Source organism: Chiloscyllium plagiosum, unplaced genomic scaffold (assembly GCF_037043375.1).
Source record: "Chiloscyllium plagiosum isolate Xiang-an unplaced genomic scaffold, Cpla_swu_hap1 HiC_scaffold_33, whole genome shotgun sequence".
NCBI lineage: Eukaryota > Metazoa > Chordata > Chondrichthyes > Orectolobiformes > Hemiscylliidae > Chiloscyllium > Chiloscyllium plagiosum.
The window spans coordinates 26491985-26511179 of record NW_028270171.1 but is presented as its reverse complement, the minus strand read 5'-3'; the positions used below and the strand labels follow the sequence as shown (position 1 = coordinate 26511179).

Sequence of the window (19195 nt, the reverse complement as noted above, 5' to 3'; positions counted from 1 at the left end):
GAGTGCAGGTTCATAGCTCCTTGAAAGTGGAGTCACAGGTAGATAGGATAGTGAAGAATGCGTTTGGTATGTTTTCCTTTATTGGTCAGAGTATTGAGTACAGGAGTTGGGAGGTCATGTTGCAGCTTTACAGGACATTGGTTAGACCACTATTGGAATACTGCGTGTAATTCTAGTCTCCTTCCTATCGGAAAGATGTTGTGAAACTTGAAAGGGTTCAGAAAAGATTTACAAGGATGTTGCCAGGGTTGGAGGGTTTGAGCTATAGGGAGAGGCTGAACAGGCTGGGGCTGTTTTCCCTGGAGCATCGGAGGCTGAGAGGTAACCTTAGAAGTTTACAAAATTATGAGGGGCATGGATAGGGTAAATAGGCAAAGTCTTTTCCCTGGGTTAGGGGAGTCCAGAACGAGAGGGCATAGGTTTAGGGTGAGAGGGGAAAGATATAAAAGAGACCTAAGGGGCAACTTTTTCACGCAGAGGGTGTTACGTGTATGGAATGAGCTGCCAGAGGAAGTGGTGGAGGCTGGTACAATTGCAACATTTAAGAGGCATTTGGATGGGTATATGAATAGGAAGTGTTTGGAGGGATATGGGCTGGGTGCTGGCAGGTGGGACTAGATTGGGTTGGGATATCTGGTCGGTATGGGCGGGTTGGACCGAAGGGTCTGTTTCCATGCTGTACATCTCTATAACTCTATAACTGTTGTCCCTCTCAAAACCGTGCAGGGAGTGAGCAGCAGGGGGCAGTGCTCTCCAGTTGATCCCGGCTGCATTTGGAGCATCTCCGTGACCCCTCTTACTGCACATGATCAGAAACACAGCCTTGGGGTATCAATGTATTTGAGAGACAAAGTGAACCTCAATCAGTCTGCGCCCCACTCCATCTCAGAGTACACCCCAGACTCCCTCAGTGCATATCCTGGGCTCCCCTCGGAGCAGCCTGGACCCCCCTCGGAGCAGCCTGGGCCCAGAGTGCAGGGGTTCTGTGGGCAATAACATTATGCCAGAATCTCAGGGTGGGCTCAATCAGTGAGTGAGCTGGGTTAGGTTTCAGTATTGAAGATATCTCATCCTCGGTGGGGACTGATACAGAACAATGCCAGGAAAACTCTCCCTGTCCCTGGAGTAAATGGGCAGACGTGGAATTCTCGAGCACCAAAGCTGCAAGTGGAATTGATTTCTTATGAAACCATCAAACAGTCTCACTCAGTCTCTGTATGTGTGCACTGGGTTCTTTGTGAGGTGATATTCTTTAACTCTGTCCAGATATTCCCTGCAGACACAGAGCTAACATTTCTGTGTGAATAGCAGTGCAGCAGGGGAAGGAGTGTGTGCCAGAGAAGCTGAAAGGGGATCGGTGATGGGCTCAGGCTGATATTGGACCTGTGTATGGACACACAATCCACCTGCTGCCTTGTCTCTCACAGTTCTGTATTACATGTGATTTGAAAGAGTCAGGGCGATGGAAAGATACAGCTCATGCCTTTCAATTGACTTCTCTTCCTAGTTTTCCTCCTCTTCACAGGTTTTTATTACATCACATCAGCACGGAGTGTTGATGGAAAAGTCACAAAGATTAGCCATGCCCTGGCTTTTAAAACGTGAGAGAGAGCGAGCGAGAGAGAGCGCGAGAGAGAAGAGTGTGTGAGAGAGAGAGAGAGAGAGAGAAGAGAGAGAGAGAGAGAGAAAAGAGAGTGAGAGAGAGAGAGAAGAGAGAGAAGAGAGAAAAGAGAGGAGAGAGAGAGAGAGAGAGGGAGATTGTACTAAAGGCTCACTCTGCTTTGTCCTAGTTATGTGGCCTTCCTGTTTGACGGTTGTTTGAACACTCAGTGGCTTTCGATCACCGTGCTGATCATGGGCCATTGTTTATGTCATAGATTCCTTGGCCTATGGGCAGCACTTGTGGCTTGCATGCTATTTGCTGCCCGACACCAGAAAGTCAAAATGGCAGAAACGCCGCGCCACAATTATCCACCTGCATCTGACGGCACTCAACCCAGCTGAAGGCATTTGTCAAGTGGACTGCAACACAGTCCACGTGTGGGAGGCTCTGTACACGGGAGTTCAGGAGGCGAAGGGACGGACAGGGAACATGAGGTGGAGGGTACAGACAGTGCACCGGTGCAGATCATTTGTGAGAGGGCGAGCACGTCCTGTGCATTGATCTCATGCAGTCCGTAAACTTTACATGAACAATCTATTTGCAGTGTATCAACTACAAAGACAAACTCCCCCTTCATGTTCACCCCATCCAGCTCAGAAGCACTTAGCCCATGAATAAATGGTTCTGAGCACATCACTGTGTTAGCTTGTTCACCTAAAGTGACCCTGCGTCCTTGGCTCTCAAGGTCATCTTTAAAAGGCTGTTGTTGATAGCACAATGCAGTCATGTGAGAAAGCACTGCTATAGCAGCTTGTTCAAATACGTGACTGATTGCAGAAACAGGTCAGTTTATTGCTATTTTGGACTGCAGGACGATGAGCCTCTTTTGGCATCATTCTTACTACGTGACTAAATGCAGTCTCCTGGAAGGGAATCAGTGTCACATGCAAACCTTCAGAGAGGCAGCACAAAGGAAGATAGTAACGTCATGCCCTGCACAATTTAACCATCAAACAGAGCTCTCTGCCTTAAGTTCACCAATCAACAAGTCACTGTTAGAAAGGATATTATTCCACGCTAACAATTAATATACACAGAGCCGCAACTAACATATCAAATTAAAGCTCTTTTGTGCCAACTTATGAATGGTGGCGGACAATTAAACAATTCGATGGAGAAAGAAGCTCCAATAACTGCCCTCACCCTTAAAATGGGTCCCCCGTGGTACAAATACCAGTCTTCAGCCAATTCAATCCACTGCATGTGATAGTACGAAACAGTGAAAGGTGAAGGTAGTGGATGCTGCAAACGCTATGAGCCCTGACAACATTCCAGCAGTAGCACTGAACAAACTGGGTCTCTAACTGCGCTATTCCAATGAAGCTATAACATCTACCTGTTAAGGTGGAACATTGTCCAGGAGGGTTCTGTCCAAGTAAGGCAAACACAATCCACTCAGTTAGTGCCCCATTCAGCAAGGTGTCATCAACTGTGCTGCAAAAGTACTTCAGCAGCTGTGATGCACTTTGGGTTGAAAAGCACGACTGAAATGCGTGAGACAGGTGTCTCAGCTCATATGCTTTGTGGGCTGAAGACTAGTCACAGATGTAAGGAGTTTCCTGAATCTGAGCCTCAGACCACTTTCGCAGCCTGTCATTTAATTAAGGAGCCCTCTTGCAGGCCTACACAAAAACTACTGCTGCCACTGATTGCTCAGTTTGGTTTTGACCAGATGTTCGAAACACCCTGAAAGTAGGTTACAGCTTGATGACAGCAGCTAGCTCTCTGAACCTCCTAATGCACCAAGTCCACGCTCTCAGACACCAACCCTGTAAAGTGCCCTGCGTAAACACTCCCTACTGCTCCACGTGCTGTTTATGTGATAGTCACCTGTACAGTCCAGACAGGTTCTCGTTTCTCTTCCATTCCCATATGGAGTCCTGGCTTTGTAGAGATGGAGGTAAGCTGCCTTTGCCATTTGCTTGGGTGTAAATGCCCTTCACGGCCACAGCCTGGATATTTCCTTTAAAAGGGAAGATTGTTGGGTTAGTGAAGAGCAGGAGGATTCTTTACAAAGAATAGTTGCTCCCTATTCTAGGCATTAGGAGATTTTTTTTGTGCTCCCGTTGTGTCATCTTTCAGCTGTTGTTCACGGCTTTATTAAATTGACTGACGCAGGGCTGTGGTTTAGGGGATAATTTAATTACCAATTAGGACCAGAAGTCAAAAACAAACATGCAATCTTTAGCTAAACAGCTGCATTTGCTGGGAATTGGGATGACTTTCTGTTTAAATCACTGCGTTTTTGTCCCCAAATATACACCTTATTCATAAAATTTGTAGACTTCAAATTTGTCAATATGCAAGATTATATAAAATAACAAAGTAATACTTTATTTTTGCAGTGTTCCAAAAGCTAATGCTTCCGAATAAATCTGTTGGACCATAACCTGGTGTTGTGTGATTTTTAAACTTTGTTCACCCCAGTCCAACACCAGCACTTGCAAATCAAAATAATATGGTTCAACTTTCTCTCAATACATGAAGATGGCACTCTTGACGTGCTGGAAACTTAATTTTTTTTTGTTTAAATGATATGATGATTATTTTTCTGGTTGAATAATTGGTCAGATTGAGATTCTGACTGTAGGTGCGTCCCCTCACAACTGCGCAATTCCTGTATCGTCTTGTCCTGTTTTTGAAATAAACCTTTCAGATCCCTCAAAACCCAAGCTTGGGGTCCCTTTCTCACCACAATCTGAGTTATCCGCTCTTCTCTCAGGTTTCTCAGCCTCAGTACTGTACTGAACGGTGGCCAGAGTCCTGATCAAAACTGCAAACTTGCGTTAAAAACATGTAACTCTTTCCTGCACTCTCATATTCTCCAAGAGATGGCGCTATCAACTGTAAAATATTAATCACCTTATCCATTTCCCAAAGGTCAGGCTGTTTACTGTGAATGTTGCCGGCTGGCTGGAATTCTTCTCGTGCACAAGCAATGAGCATTTAAAAGTTATTTGTGGTGAATAATCTTTACTTTCTTATTGAAGAGTGACATTGAAGACACAGAGAAGAAGGTTACCTCAGAGTACAACAGGACCTTGATTGGATGAGTCAATGGACCGTGAAGTGACAGATGGAGTTGAGATTAGATCAGATTCCCTACAGTGTGGAAACAGGCCCTTCGGCCCAACAAGTCCACACCGACCCTCCGAAGAGTAACCCACCCAGACCCATTCCCCTCTGACTAATGCACCTAACATTATGGGCAATTTAGCTTGGCCAGTTCACCTGACCTGCACATCTTTGTACAGTGGGAGGAAACCGGAGCTGAAAATGTGTTGCTGGAAAAGCGCAGCAGGTCAGGCAGCATCCAGGGAACGGGAGAATCGACGTTTCGGGCATAAGCCCTTCTTCAGGCCTTCCTTGAAGAAGCTCTCTTCCCAAAGATTTCAACCTACTGCGAATCCTTTCACAAGGATGCCTTCCTTGAAGAAGCTCTCTTCCAGGATGCTGCCTGACCTGCGGCGCTTTTCCAGCAACACATTTTCAGTTCTGATCTCCAGCATCTGCAGACTTCACTTTCTCCTCAAGGAAACCGGAGCACCCGGAGGAAACCCACGCAGACACGGGGAGAATGTGCAAACTCCACACAGACAGTTGCCAGAGGTTGGAATTGAACCTGGGACCCTGGTGCAGCAGTGCTAACCATTGAGCCACCGTGTTGCCTGTGAATTTCAAAGGAAAGCCTAATTTTGATTAGGCTTTCCTTTGATTAGGCGGAGTTTAATTTTGATAAACAGGAGGGGCTGCATTTTTGGAAAGGCAAATCAGGGCAGGAAGTACACACTTACTGGGAAGGTCCTGGGGAGTGTTGCTGAACAAAGAGACCTTGGATTGCACGTTCATAGTCAAGTCGCAGGTAGATAGGATAGTGAAGAAAGCGTTTGGTATACTTGCCTTTATTGGTCAGTACATTGAGTACAGTATTTACTACTTCCTCAGCACTTTAGTAAATCAGTACATTCAATGTAGGAGTTGGGAGGTTATGTCGCGGCTGTGCAGGACTTTTGGTGAGGTCACTTTTGGAATACTGCGTTCAATATTGGTTTCCCTGCTGTAGGAAGGGTGTTGTGAAACTTGAAAGGGATCAGAAAAGATATACGAGGATGTTGCCAGGGTTGAGACTTGAGCTAAAGGGAGAGACCAAATAGGCTGGGACTATTTTCCCTGGAGGCTGAGGGGTGATCTTAGAAACTTTATAAAATCATGAGGGACATGGATAGGGTGAATACAAAAGGTCTTTTCACCGGGGCGAGGGAGTCCAAAACTACAGGGTTTAAGGTGAGTGGGGAAAGCTTTAAAAGGGACCCAAGGGGGACCCTGTTCACGCAGAGGGTGGTGCGTGCATGGAATCAGCTGCCAGAGGGAGTGGGGGAGGCTGGTACAATAACAACATTTAAAAGGCATCTGTGTGAGTGTACGAATAGGGAGGGTTGAGAGAGATATGGGCCAAGTGCTGGTCAATGGGACTAGATTTATTTGGAATATCTGGCCGGCATGGACGAGTTGGACCGAGGGGTCTGTTTACATGCTGTACAGCTCTATGACTTTGTGACCAGATGAATACAAGGTGTATTTTGGGCATGACATGATGTTGAACATATCTTCCGCCACCTTTGCCTCCACGCTCATTTCTTTGGACAAGAGCTTTCTCCCCATCTTCACCCACCTCCAACACTCTCCCTCCACCTGGACCCCTCCCTCTGACCTTTTACCCATATTCGATCGCTCATAGAGAAGTCTCAACATGACGCTGGTTGCCTCATTTTCTCTGCCCCTCCTCCTCCATTCCAAATTATCTCCCTTTGAACTGACCACACTCCATGCTCTCAGATCCAACCCTGACTTTGTCATCAAGCCAGCTGCTAAGGATGATGCTGCTGTCGTGTGGCGTACTGACCTGTACATTACAGAGGCTGAGCACCAGCTCTTGGACAACTCCTCCTATCTCTCCTGGACCATGATCCCACCATGGAACACCAGGATATTGTGTCCACAACGGTCACTAATCTCATCTTCCCCCACCACTGCCGCCCAGCTCATAGTTCCCCCAACCTCAAACAGCTCGCTTCTGCCTCCTTCCCAAAACCCACAAACAGACCCATTATTTCTGCTTGCTCCTGCTCCACAGAACTCAACTCTTCCTACCCCAACTCAATATTTACTCCCCTTGTCCATTTCCTTCCCACTTACATCCACAATTTCTCTGACACTTAATGTGCCCTTCAGATTTTCATTTTGTTGTCTCCTCTTACCATTAGGCAAAAATGAGGACTGCAGATGCTGGAGATTAGAGTCAAGATTAGAGTGGTGCTGAAAAGCACAGCAGGTCAGACAGCATCCGAGGAGCGGGAAAATCGACGTTTCGGGCAGGAGCCCTTCATCAGGAATAGGCTGGAATCCTTGGGGGTGGAGAGATAAATGGGAGGGGGTGGGGCTGGGGAGGAGGTAGTTGAGTGTACAATAGGTGGATGGAGAAAGGGGTAATAGTGATAGGTAGGAGAGGAGGGTGGACCGGATAAGTGGGAAGGAAGATTGACAGGTGGGACAGGTCATGAGGGTGGTGCTGAGCTGGAAGTTTGGAACTAGGGTAAGGTGGGGGGAGGGGAAATGAGGAAACTGGTGAAGTCCACATCGATGCCCTGGGGTTGAAGTGTCCCGAGGCGGAAGATGAGGCGTTCTTCGTCAGGTGGTGAGGGAGTGGCAGTGGAGGAGGCCTAGGACCAGCAAGGTGAGAGGGAAAATGTTTAAAGGAGATATGTGGAATGTTCTTTATGCAGAAGGTACTGGGTGCCTTGAACGCGTTGCCAGTGGAGGTGGTAGAGGCGGGCACAATAGCGTCATTTAGGATGTATCGAGACAGATACATGAATGGGCAGGGAGCAGAGGGATACAGATCCTTAGAAAATAGGCGACAGGTTTAGATAGAGGATCTGGATCGGCACAGGCTTGGAGGGCTGAAGGGCCTGTTCCCGTGCTGTAACTTTCTTTGTTACAAACTATTCTGTGACTCTACGGCATCCTAATGCTGAAATAGAAACTAGCTGCAAAACCACACTTAATCCAATTAAGGAGGCATTAGGGAGAAAAGCCTTTATTACATGCAGACATTTTTTCATCCGATGAACTTTAAAGATAAATTTAGATTTCTGAGAAGCCACACAGACAGACGGCCTCTTAGGCTCAAGTACAGAAGGCACACTGAGCAGGAAGCGAAACCAGGCGAGAGAGGACAATGTAGAGATACTAGAGATGAGAAGGCCTCCATGGAAGCTTAGAAAAGCAGGGAGGAAGTGGACAGATTACAGGAATTCTGGATCAGTGGTGCTGGAAGAGCACAGCAATTCAGGCAGCATCCGAGGACAGGCAAAATCAATGTTTCAGGCAAAAGCCCTTCATCAGGAATAAAGGCAGAGAGCCTGAAGCGTGGAGAGATATGCTCGAGGAGGGTGGGGGTGGGGAGAGAGTAGCAGAGAGTACAATAGGTCAGTGGGGAAGGAGATGAAGGTGATAGGTCAGGGAGGAGAGGGTGGAGTGGATAGGTGGAAAAGGAGCTGGGCAGGTCGGATAAGTCCGGACAAGTCACGGGGACTGTGCTGAGCTGGAAGTTTAGAACTAGGGTGAGGTGGGGGAAGGGGAAATGAGGAAGCTGTTGAAGTCCACATTGATGCCCTGGTGTTGAAGTGTTCCGAGGCGGAAGATGAGGCGTTCTTCCTCCAGGCGTCTGGTGGTGAGAGAGCGGCGGTGAAGGAGGCCCAGGACCTCCATGTCCTCGGCAGAGTGGGAGGGGGAGTTGAAATGTTGGGCCACGGGGCGGTTTGGTTGATTGGTGTGGGTGTCTCGGAGATGTTCCCTAAAGCGCTCTGCTAGGAGGCACCCAGTCTCCCCAATGCAGAGGAGACCGCATCGGGAGCAATGGATACAATAAATGATATTAGTGGATGTGCAAGTAAAACTTTGATGGATGTGGAAGGCTCCTTTAGGGCCTTGGATGGAGGTGAGGGAGGAGGTGTGGGCACAGGTTTTACAGTTCCTGCGGTGGCAGGGGAAAGTGCCAGGATGGGAGGGTGGGTCATAGACCTGACCAGGTAGTCACGGAGGGAACGGTCTTTGCGGAACGCGGAAAGGGGTGGGGAGGGAAATATATCCCTTGTGGTGGGGTCTGTTTGGAGGTGGCGGAAATGTCGGCGGATGATTTGGTTTATGCAAAGGTTGGTAGGGTGGAAGGTGAGCACCAGGGGCGTTCAGTCCTTGTTGCGGTTGGAGGGGTTGGGTCTGAGGGCGGAGGTGCGGGATGTGGACGAGATGCATTGGAGGGCATCTTTAACCACGTGGGAAGGGAAATTGCGGTCTCTGAAGAAAGAGGCCATCTGGTATGTTCTATGGTGGAACTGGTCCTCCTGGGAGCAGATACGGCGGAGGCGGAGGAATTAGGAATACGGGATGGCATTTTTGCAAGAGATAGGGTGAGAAGAGGTGCAATCCAGGTAGCTGTGGGAGTCGGTGGGTTTGTAGAAAATGTCAGTGTCAAGTCGGTCGTCATTAATGGAGATGGAGAGGTCCAGGAAGGGGAGGGAGGTGTCAGAGATGGTCCAGGTAAATTTAAGGTCAGGGTGGAATGTGTTGGTGAAGTTGATGAATTGCTCAACCTCCTCGCGGGAGCACGAGGTGGCACCAATGCAGTCATCAATGTAGCGGAGGAAGAGGTGGGGAGTGGTGCCGGTGTAATTACGGAAGATCAACTGCTCTACGTAGCCAACAAAGAGACAGGCATAGCTGGGGCCCATACGTTTGCCCATGGCTACCCCTTTGGTCTGGAGGAAGTGGGAGGATTCAAAGGAGAAATTGTTAAGGGTGAGGACCAGTTCGGCCAAACGAATGAGTGTGTCGGTGGAAGGGTACTGTTGGGGACGTCTGGAGAGGAAAAAACGGAGGGTTTGGAGGCCCTGGTCATGGCGGATGGAGGTGTAGAGGGATTGGATATCCATGGTGAAGATGAGGCGTTGGAGGCCGGGGAAACGGAAGTCTTGGAGGAGGTGGAGGGCGTGGGTGTTGTCTCGAACGTATGTGGGGAGTTCCTGGACTAGGGGGGATAGGACAGTGTTGAGGTAGGTAGAGATGCCACTTTAGAGGACCTGACCTAATGGCAGAAGGCAGAGCTGTGAATGATGAAGCTGTTGGCAGCATGTGTAGCTGCTGCGTACACAGACTGATTCCTGAAATGGCAGGAGTGACATATGAAGGCTGGATAGGTCAGAATTATAATCACTCGAGTTTAGACGAATTGTAGGGGTGGGTGGTTCTCTCAGAAAGGTACAAAATTCTAACCGGGACTAGACAGAGTAAAGGCAGGAAGGATTTTCCCCGACGACTGGGAAGTCCAGAACCAAGGGTCACAGTCTAAAAATACATAGCAGGCCATTTAGGAATGAGATGAGGAGAAATTTCTTGTCCCAGCAAGTGGTGAGCCTGGGAATGCTCTGCCATACAAAACAGTTAATTTCAGAACATTGAATGTTTTCAAGGAGTTAGATATAGTTCTTGGGGCTAAAGGGATCTAAAAGGTGTGGGGAGGAATCAGGAACATGGAGAGTGAGTTGGATGATCAGCCATGTTTGAAGGGTCAAATGGCCTCCTCCCATCTCCCATCTATGTTTCTATGTAACAGATGGCATTTGAAATAACCATAGTCCCGGAAACCCACAGGCTGCACGGACATTACAGAGAGGTGACTGGAGGAGAGTTCAACCTGAAGGTCACTATGCCTTATGCAAGGGGTAAGGTTGAGAAGGCAGAGCCTTTCATGGTGACCTCAACGAGTGTGGGAACTGAACTCACACTGTTGGTATCACTGCGCATCACAACCCAGCCATCCATTCAATGGAATCATGGAGGAGAACACACTGTCATAGAACCACACATCACAGAAAGCAGGAAGCCATCAGGGGGAGTTTAACAAGAAATGAAGGGTCTTGAAGGTCTTCCCTACTATTGACTGTAGCAGTCAGTGCAGGGATCAGCAAGCGGCAGTGTGGGAGTGACTTTCTCAGCATTTTACACTGACCTTGGTGATGGAAGGGGAGAAGGTCAACTCTACATCCCAACATTTTGGATCAGCACCAGCTGCATGAAGTTTATACTCTCACACCAGAGGTTCTAGTCTAGCCTGAATGGGGAATGGTGCTGCAAACTGGCATCTAAGTGGCAGAATGGTACAGTGCGTGATGGCACGGACAATAACCAAAAACTTGGCCTCAGATAGGCGTGGCACAAAGGAGCTGAGGATCCAGATGGGAAACAGTAGTCCAACATTAAGAAGTGATCAGGGAAAACTAGTTTGCTTTCTCCTGCTTACCGTAGCCAAACAGAACGTACAGCGTGCCTCCTCCAGACACGTAGGCCTTTGGACCAATCAGCTTGCCCTCACCGGTGACATTGTAAGAAACTGACCGGCCAATCAGGCCCCCTGTTGCTCCTGACACGAACACAAAGGAGATGTCACGAAGCCGACTGGTCTGGAACAGAAACAAATTTGTTAGAATCACGTGCAGCAAGACTTGGATATTCACTGGCGATTGTACTCCTCCCTCCCATCGGAGTGAACTCACCTCCTTCTCAGTGAGCTGCATTATGTGACTGGAACAGGAATCCAAACCCCAGGATTAGTAACCCAGAGAACGTGACTTTGAATCCCTGAGAACTGAACTTTTAGTTTTAAAAATATGACGTTAGTGAAGGAGACGATGAAGCTGTCAGAAAGACTGAACGGATTCACTTGCACCCTCTAAAACAGGAATCTCTCATTGTCACCTGGTCAGGCTCTAAAGGCACTCCAGTCCCATATTACTGTGAACGCTCTGTCTGGGATATCCCCTTCTGGAATCCTAACTTCCAAACCAGACTGGATGAAAAGTCGCTTGCTTGCCTGCAACGGAGCTTATTGACCAAATGTCCAGGCCAAAAAAAATCCCTCTGAGCTGAAGGAACTCAATTCAGTGCAGCAGTCACATGGGCAGCAGTGGGGTGGATCAGTGCTGAGACTGTGCCCCTTCTGCAGTGGGAGCTGACTTCGTTTGAGGAGGGGAGCAGCGGTGAGTAGGTAAAGGGTCAGCAGCCAACAGTCATAACAGATTTTGGCTCCTCTAACTTTTCCCAGCTAGCTATTAAGATGATCGAGTTAGAACCTTCTGAAACCTCTAATTGAGACCTGGATACATTTTCAGAGGTTTCCACACACCACAGAATCGCTCACTGGAATATTCAACTTCCCGAGCAACTCCCGGCTGCGTTGGGATGTCCACAATGTCCAAAAGACCACTCCAGTCTCAGCTTCAACAACAACTATCGTTCTATCAGAAGATCTGGGCCAGAATGACAAGAATGGCAAGTGGAGCAAGTTTCTAAAGCATAGTTAGAGCCCATGGAGGGGGGGGAGGGGGAAGAATATCAGTTAAAAACAGGTAAACCCCATAAGATCCACCAGTTGCTTCAGTGAAGCTACAAGACATCCAAGGTGTCACAACAGTGGGGTTCAGAGTTAATAGTTCCAAATTAATTTACTGACATAAGGGAGAATGTTTTGATTGGATGGTCACTGAGTAATATTACTGACACAATAGTTCAGTGAAGCTCAGGAGATATATATGTGTATTGTTTCATTCTACAAATAAATGTCCCCCTCCAATTGCAGACAGGCTGTGGAATCTTCTTTCACCAATTGGCTACCGGGAGTATAACAGAGAGCAGCAGTATTCTTGAGGGACCGATAGGAGGATGTACCTTAAATACCCATGTTATGCTCACCCTGATACTGAAAAACAGGAAATTGTTGTTGCATGCACTCGTTGTTGCTCGATTGTTGTTACAGCTGTTATTTTATCAGCGCAACCACCCATTTCATGTGGCCGACAGATCACAGTATTAACAGCTGGCAGGTTTACCCGAATCTGGGAGCACACTCGCAGTCTGCATAAATACTTGGCACTTGTTGGGATAGGAGATATATGCCCCGAACAGGCACAGTGTGAACACAACTCTGATCACCAAAGGCCAGAGATGATGGCAAAGGATATAATTTTTATCCTCACTTCAACCTAGTCACATACCCAAATGCAAGTAAACCATCTCAGGCTGATGAGTGGGCTCACAGTTTGAGAAAGTGACATCAGGGAGATGATAAACTAGGATAGTGCAGAACTAAAGATGATGTATTTACCATATCCCTTCTTGATATTCAAAAACATCTGACGGGCCATTTGTGAAGTGACATCGTGGTTAATATTGTGCACACGTATGTGCGCAGGAAGATCCCAGAAACAACCAGGGTAACTGCTCAGCAAGTCTGCTCTATCTTTGGACAGGATGCTGGCTCAGGCAGTGAGAGAACTCCCTGCTCTGTTTATGTCCACCAGAACCAGGTTTAATGTCTCCCCAAAGATGGGACGCGCCTGACAATCTCACACCCCTTTAGGACAGGACATGATTGTCAGCGATGGGGTAAATTCCTATCGAGGCTTTTCACCTTAACTTACAGAAGGAAGGCAACATGTAGGAGAGCTCCCACACTGAATTTGCTCAAGGGGTGGCCAAATGCTGGAATGGGGATTGACCCCCAGAGTATTCTGACTCAGAGGCAAGAGCAGTACCACTGAACCAAGCCAGCACTTACTAGGCATGAAGGGTGATTTTACCACCCTAACTGCGGAGGATGCCATCCTCTGGCTATTTCACTGGGAGCTCTGCAGTTGTGTCAATCGAAGGCTGAGTGTTGGTCCATACCAGTACAGCAGGTCTGCTCCCAAGCAGCAAGTCTGTGAATCCATCACCGTCTACGTCTGGAAGCAACACTGCTGGGGCGGCTGGAATCTGATGGGACCGGTACACGCTCTTCATTTCCCACAGGCTACTTCCTGAAAAATAACAAATCTGATTACTTAAAAGAGAATGATTGCTCTGCAATATCACTGTCACAGACAGAGTGCTCTGTAACACAGTGCCCAGCCAGAGAGAGTGTGCTTTGTAAACAAGAGAGTCTGGACAAAGAGACAGAGCCCTGAAATAACACAAGGTACCATCATAGATAGAAAACTCTGTAACACAGTGCCCTATGGAGGTCGTCAACATGTGCATGATCCAAAGCAAACATGTTTGCAGTAAATGTTATGCAGTTTGAGAGGAACTGGCTCAGAGTCATTGAGCAAAAGACAAGCTGTAGACACTGCAACACATTGGGTGCGGGACAAGTAGTCTAAATACTTTGTTGCAGGAAGTGGTCAGACTCCCCAAGGATTGCATGACCTGATTTGGTCCACGGTCAGGGACTTTGGTGGGTATACTGTAAGCAAGGCAGGTAGCTGAGGAAGAGCCTGAGCCCTTGCTATCATCTGAGAGACTGGGAATTCTGGCAAGCTCCGTGCAGGTCAGCAGGGCAGATGAGCAAACTGACCATGGCATTGTGATCCAGGAGGTCTCCAGACTGGGTGGAGTTAATTGGAACGTTGTAGTTGGATGGAGACGGTACAGTGAGGAGGATAGAAACAGCTCTCATTAGCCAGGAGTTAGATTCCAGAAGGCTGTGTTACTTGCAGTTTTCATGTCTACAGGGTACCAAAGGCATAGGTCGGACTAGTAAAGAAGGAGTATGAAAAGCTAGGGGCTAAGTTAGAAAGCATAAAATAATGCCTGGATTATTTTCAGAGCTAAGACACTGGCATCATTTCTGGGGAAAGTGGAAGTTGTAACACTGGGGTAGTATTCACCTGAATAGTGCTAGGTCTCGTGTTGTGTGAGTTGCAAACCTACATTAGCAGAGATAGCTTTAAACTAAATTGTTTAAGTGAGGGAACCTATGATAAAATATAGGGAGAGGACAAGGTAAGGCAGCAAAATTGCAATTAGGATAACGATAACATGATAGAAAGGGACAGAGTGCATAAAGAGTGTCCCAGCAAGTAAAGGTAGACATTGCTTAGTAGGTACAGAATTTAAACATTGCTCATGGCCATCAGACCTTAAATATTGCTAAAAAGAGACACCAAGTCAATGCTTTTCATCTTGTACCCTTCAGGACATCTGATTTGGAAAGGGAACATCAATTTTTACAGAAATAGTTGCAAGATAACAAACACTAGACTCTAATGTTCAACAGAACATGGCATTTTGGAAAAAAGGAACGTAGGAAAAGTTGGAGGGGTAGCTCTATTAATTAAGAATGGCAAGTACACAATAGTGAGAGCTTGTCTCAGTGTTAAGTTGCAAGGTACAGAATCAGTTGGGATAGTGAAGAAATAGCAAAGAGGTCAGTGTGGAAGTAATTTATAGGCCGCTACTGTAAGCACAAGGTAAGACAGGGTAACAGGAGTAAATAATGGGGCTTGTGAGAAAGGTATGGCAATAATCATGGGTGATTTTAAATCAATATATGGTGTGAAGAAATCAGATTGACAAATTTAGGAAATTTTTCAGGACAGAGTCGAAGAGAATACTGAGACGCAGACTACTGGATGAGACGGGATTGACGTTCGCAAGGAGGCAGTGTTAGCAATTCTGGAAAGTGTGAAAATAGATAACTCCCCTGGGCTGGATGGGATTTATCCTAGGATTCTCTGGGAAGCCAGGGAGGAGATTGCAGAACCTTTGGCTTTGTTCTTTATGTCAACATTGTCTACAGGAATAATGCCAGAAGACTGGAGGATAGCAAATGTTGTCCCCTTTTTTTTAAGAAGGTGAGTAGTTATAGACCAGTGAGCCTTACTTCGGTTGTGGGTAAAGTGTTAGAAGAGGTTTTAAGAAATAGGATTTATAATCATCTCAAGAGGAATAAGTTGATTAGGGATAGTCAAGACGGTTTTGTGACGGTTCGTGCCTCACAAACCTTACTGAGTTCTTTGAGATGGTGATCAAACAGGTCGATGAGGGTAAACCAATTGATGTAGTGCATATGGATTTCAGTAAGGAGTTTGATAAGGTTCCCCATGGTGGGCTAGTGCACAAAATACAGAGGCATGGGATTGAAGGTGATTTTGCGGTTTGGATCAGAAGTTGGCTAGCTGAAAGAAGAGAGGGTGGTGGGGGTTGATGGGAAATGTTCATCCTGGAGTTCAGTTACTACTGGTGTACTGCAAGGATCTGTTTTGGGGCCACTACTGTTTGCCATTTTTACAAATGACCTGGATGTGGGCGTAGAAGGATGGATTAGTAAATTTGCAGATGATGCTAAGGTCAGTGGAGTTGTGGATAGTGCCGAAGGACGTTGCAGGTTACAGAGGGACATAGATAAGCGGCAGAGCTGGGCTGAGAGGTGGCAAGTGGAGTTTAATGTGGAAAAGTGTGAGGTGATTCACTTTGGAAGGAGCAACAGGAATAAAGAGTACTGGGCGAGTGGTAAGATTCTTGATAGTGTAGAGGAGCAGAGAAATCTCAGCATCCTTGTACATAGATCCTTAAACGTTACCACCCAGCTTGATAGGGTTGTTCAGAAGGCATACAGTGTGTTAGCTTTGATTGGTAGAGGGATTGTGTTTTGGAGCCACGAGGTCATGCTGCAGCTGTACAAAAGTCTGGTGCAGCCACACTTGGGGTATTCTGATCACCGCATTATAGGAAGGATGTGGAAGCTTTGGAAAGGGTTCAGAGGAGATTTACTAGGATGTTGCCTGGTATGGAGGGAAGGTCTTACGAGGAAAGGGTGAGGGACTTGAGGCTGTTTTCTTTAGATAGAAGGAGGTTGAGAGGTTACTTAATGGAGATATATAAGATAATCAGAGGGTTAGATAGGGTGAACAGTGACAGCCTTTCTCCTCAGATGCAGATGGCCAGCATGAGGTGACATAGCTTTAAATTGAGGGGTGATAGATATAGGACAGATGTCAGAGGTAGTTTCTTTATTCAGTGTGGTTGGGGTGTGGAACGCCCTGCCTGCAACAGTAGTAGACATGCCAACTTCAAAGGCATTTAAATGGTCATTGGATAAAGATATGGATGAAAATGGAATAGTGTAGGTTAGATTGGATTGGTTCCACAGGTCAGTGCAACATCGAGGGCCGAAGGGCCTGTACTGCGCTATAATGTTCTATGACAGCTTCTAAGATCAATAAGTTCTAAAGCAAACCAGAAAGCAAGCTATTCTAGATTTGGTAATGCTCGATGAGACATAAGTGGGCATATTTTTCAGTTGAGAGAAGAAAGATAAAAAAAAAGACATGAGGCGTTTATAAGGGCAAGCTGTGCTCTCTCAGTCCGGAACCGTCAGCGTTTGGGCTGAAAGTAGCACACTATATCTTCTGGGGTTCTGAGGAAGGGTGACTGGACCTGAAACAATAACTCTGATTTCTCTCCACAGAATCTGGCAGACCTGCTGAGCTTTTCCAGCAGTTTCGGTTTTCGTTTCTGATTAAAGCATTCGCAGTTCTTTCGGTTTATACTCTCTATATCTTTCTCACTGAGGTAGTTTGAAAAAAACCCTTATGAAAACTTTTTCAAGTATCAGCATCTCTGCTTCTCCGCTGAATCTGAAACCTTGTTGGAAGATTTTCCATTATTCTGCAACTGTTAGCAATCAGACCTCATCAAAAGGAACTGAGAGGGGTCAAATTAGTTTTGATATCGGAATTCACCACTTGACCTAGAGGAGTGTTTGTTTTTTTACCCTTTGTACCTCACCTTTTTTCTCCACGTGTAATAGCTCTGCAGAATTATGAATGTGGGAATGTATTCGGGATTAAAGGGGCACATGGTTTAACTTACATTGTAAGAGCAAATTACTGCAGATGCTGGAATCTGTACTTAAAACAAACAATGCTAGAGATCACAATGGGACAGACAGCATCCATGGAGAGATAAATAAGCAAACATTTTGAGTCTGAAGAATCATCTAGACTCTGAACGTTACCTTGCTCTCTCTCCATAGATGCTGCCTGATCCAGTGATTTCCAGTACATTTTGTTTCTAATTCACATAGTAGCTGGTTAAAACCGCCTTGCCACTTGTTTGCAGAATAAGTTTGCCAATGATAAAGGTGTTAAATTTGAGTTTATTGAAAGGCCTGGTTGAACTCCATTTCTTTTTAGGTAACATTAGGAAAGAGAAAGAAATTGACTATTTTGGTGACTTAATAAAATACTTACACTTTTGTGCAGCTTGGTTTTCAGTCCTCTGCTCCTGCTAGAGTCTCGTGAGTGTGCTGCTACATGGGTCACAAAATGTTATTACACAGGTGCAGAGAGTGATTAGGTAGGCAAATGGTATTGTAAAGGGAGTGGAACATATCACCAGGGAAGTTTTGCTACAGTTGTACAAAGCATTAGTGAGACTACATCCAGCAGTCCTGTGTACAGTTTGGGTCTCCTTATTTCAGAATGTATATGATTGTGTCAGAAGCAGTACAGAAAAAGTTCAGATTCCTTGGATGAAAGCGGGGAGGGGGTTGGACAGGACGAGTTTTTATCCATGCAGGTTTTAAAAGAATAACAAATGCTCTTGTTGAAACATATAAAATTCTGAGGAGGACTGATGCTAGAAGGATGCTTCCAATTATGGGAGAGACTAGAACGACAGGTCACAGTCTTAAACTAAGGGGTTTAAGACGAAGCTGAGGTAAAAAGGTTTATTTCAAGAATTCTCTTCCTAAGATTGTGGAGGCGGCAGGATCATTGAATGTTTTTAAGGCAGAGTTAAATAGATATTGACTAACGAGTCAAGGGGATTGTGGACATGCAGGAAAATAGATTTGAGGCCACACTTGGATCAGCCATGATGCTATCAAACAATAGGCCAGACTTGAGATGCCAAAAGGTGTATTCTTTCTCTTAATTTGTAGGTGCGTAGACTGCGCTCTTTAACATGGAAACTGAAAGAACTGCAGATGCCGTAAAACAGAAACAAGCTCAGCAGGTCTTGCAATGTTTGTGAAGATCTCCCCACAGATGCTGCCAGACCACTGAGCTTTTCCAGCAATTTCTTTAACATAGAGTACTGTTGTAGAGATGTAAAACGGTAGTGACAAATCTCAGGTCCTGGCATTCCATGGGACTGAGAGCTGGTTAATTGCACAGCCACCTTCAATAAAAAGAAAACTTGCGAAGATTCTGATTTACCACACGGCATTGAGGACAGGTCTCCAGAATGTCACTGTTGGGAGATGCTGTACCTGAGCTGCTGTTAACGACCTTCAACATGTGACTGATTCCAATCAGGAGGCAGACAGAACCCGGCCCTCCTAGATAGCCGATACCGCACTGGATAAATTTCAGTCGCTCTGGAGCCAGGGATGTCCACAGTATGCTGCCATCAACCCCAGATAACACTGCTACCGACGTGTGAAGTTTCAACACAGCTGCAGAAAAAGCAAAAGCCATGAGATAATCCATCGTATCACCTGCATCCCGGGTTACCAGCTCCTCCACTATATACATGAACCACCATTCTGCAAGCTTCCCATTTCTCTGGCTGTCTCTTGGTTCCAGTCCCTCTCCTCGGAGTTGCCAATTATCAGGTGTCAGCCCGTGTAACAACGTGCTAGCAGTCGGTTCC

At 46.5% G+C, this 19195-nt stretch overlaps 1 protein-coding gene across 1 annotated transcript in view; it reads right to left on the bottom strand.

Annotated features, from left to right (window-relative positions):
- fam234b (family with sequence similarity 234 member B) overlaps positions 1-19195 on the bottom strand; it is a 59126-nt gene that overhangs the window by 26369 nt on the left and 13562 nt on the right. The window contains exons 4-7 of the mRNA XM_043680000.2: positions 18813-18998; positions 13445-13575; positions 11022-11181; positions 3494-3626 (exon numbers count right to left, since the gene is read on the bottom strand). Of these exons, the coding sequence (XP_043535935.2) occupies positions 3494-3626; positions 11022-11181; positions 13445-13575; positions 18813-18998 (610 nt within the window). The remainder of the gene's footprint in view (positions 1-3493; positions 3627-11021; positions 11182-13444; positions 13576-18812; positions 18999-19195) is intronic.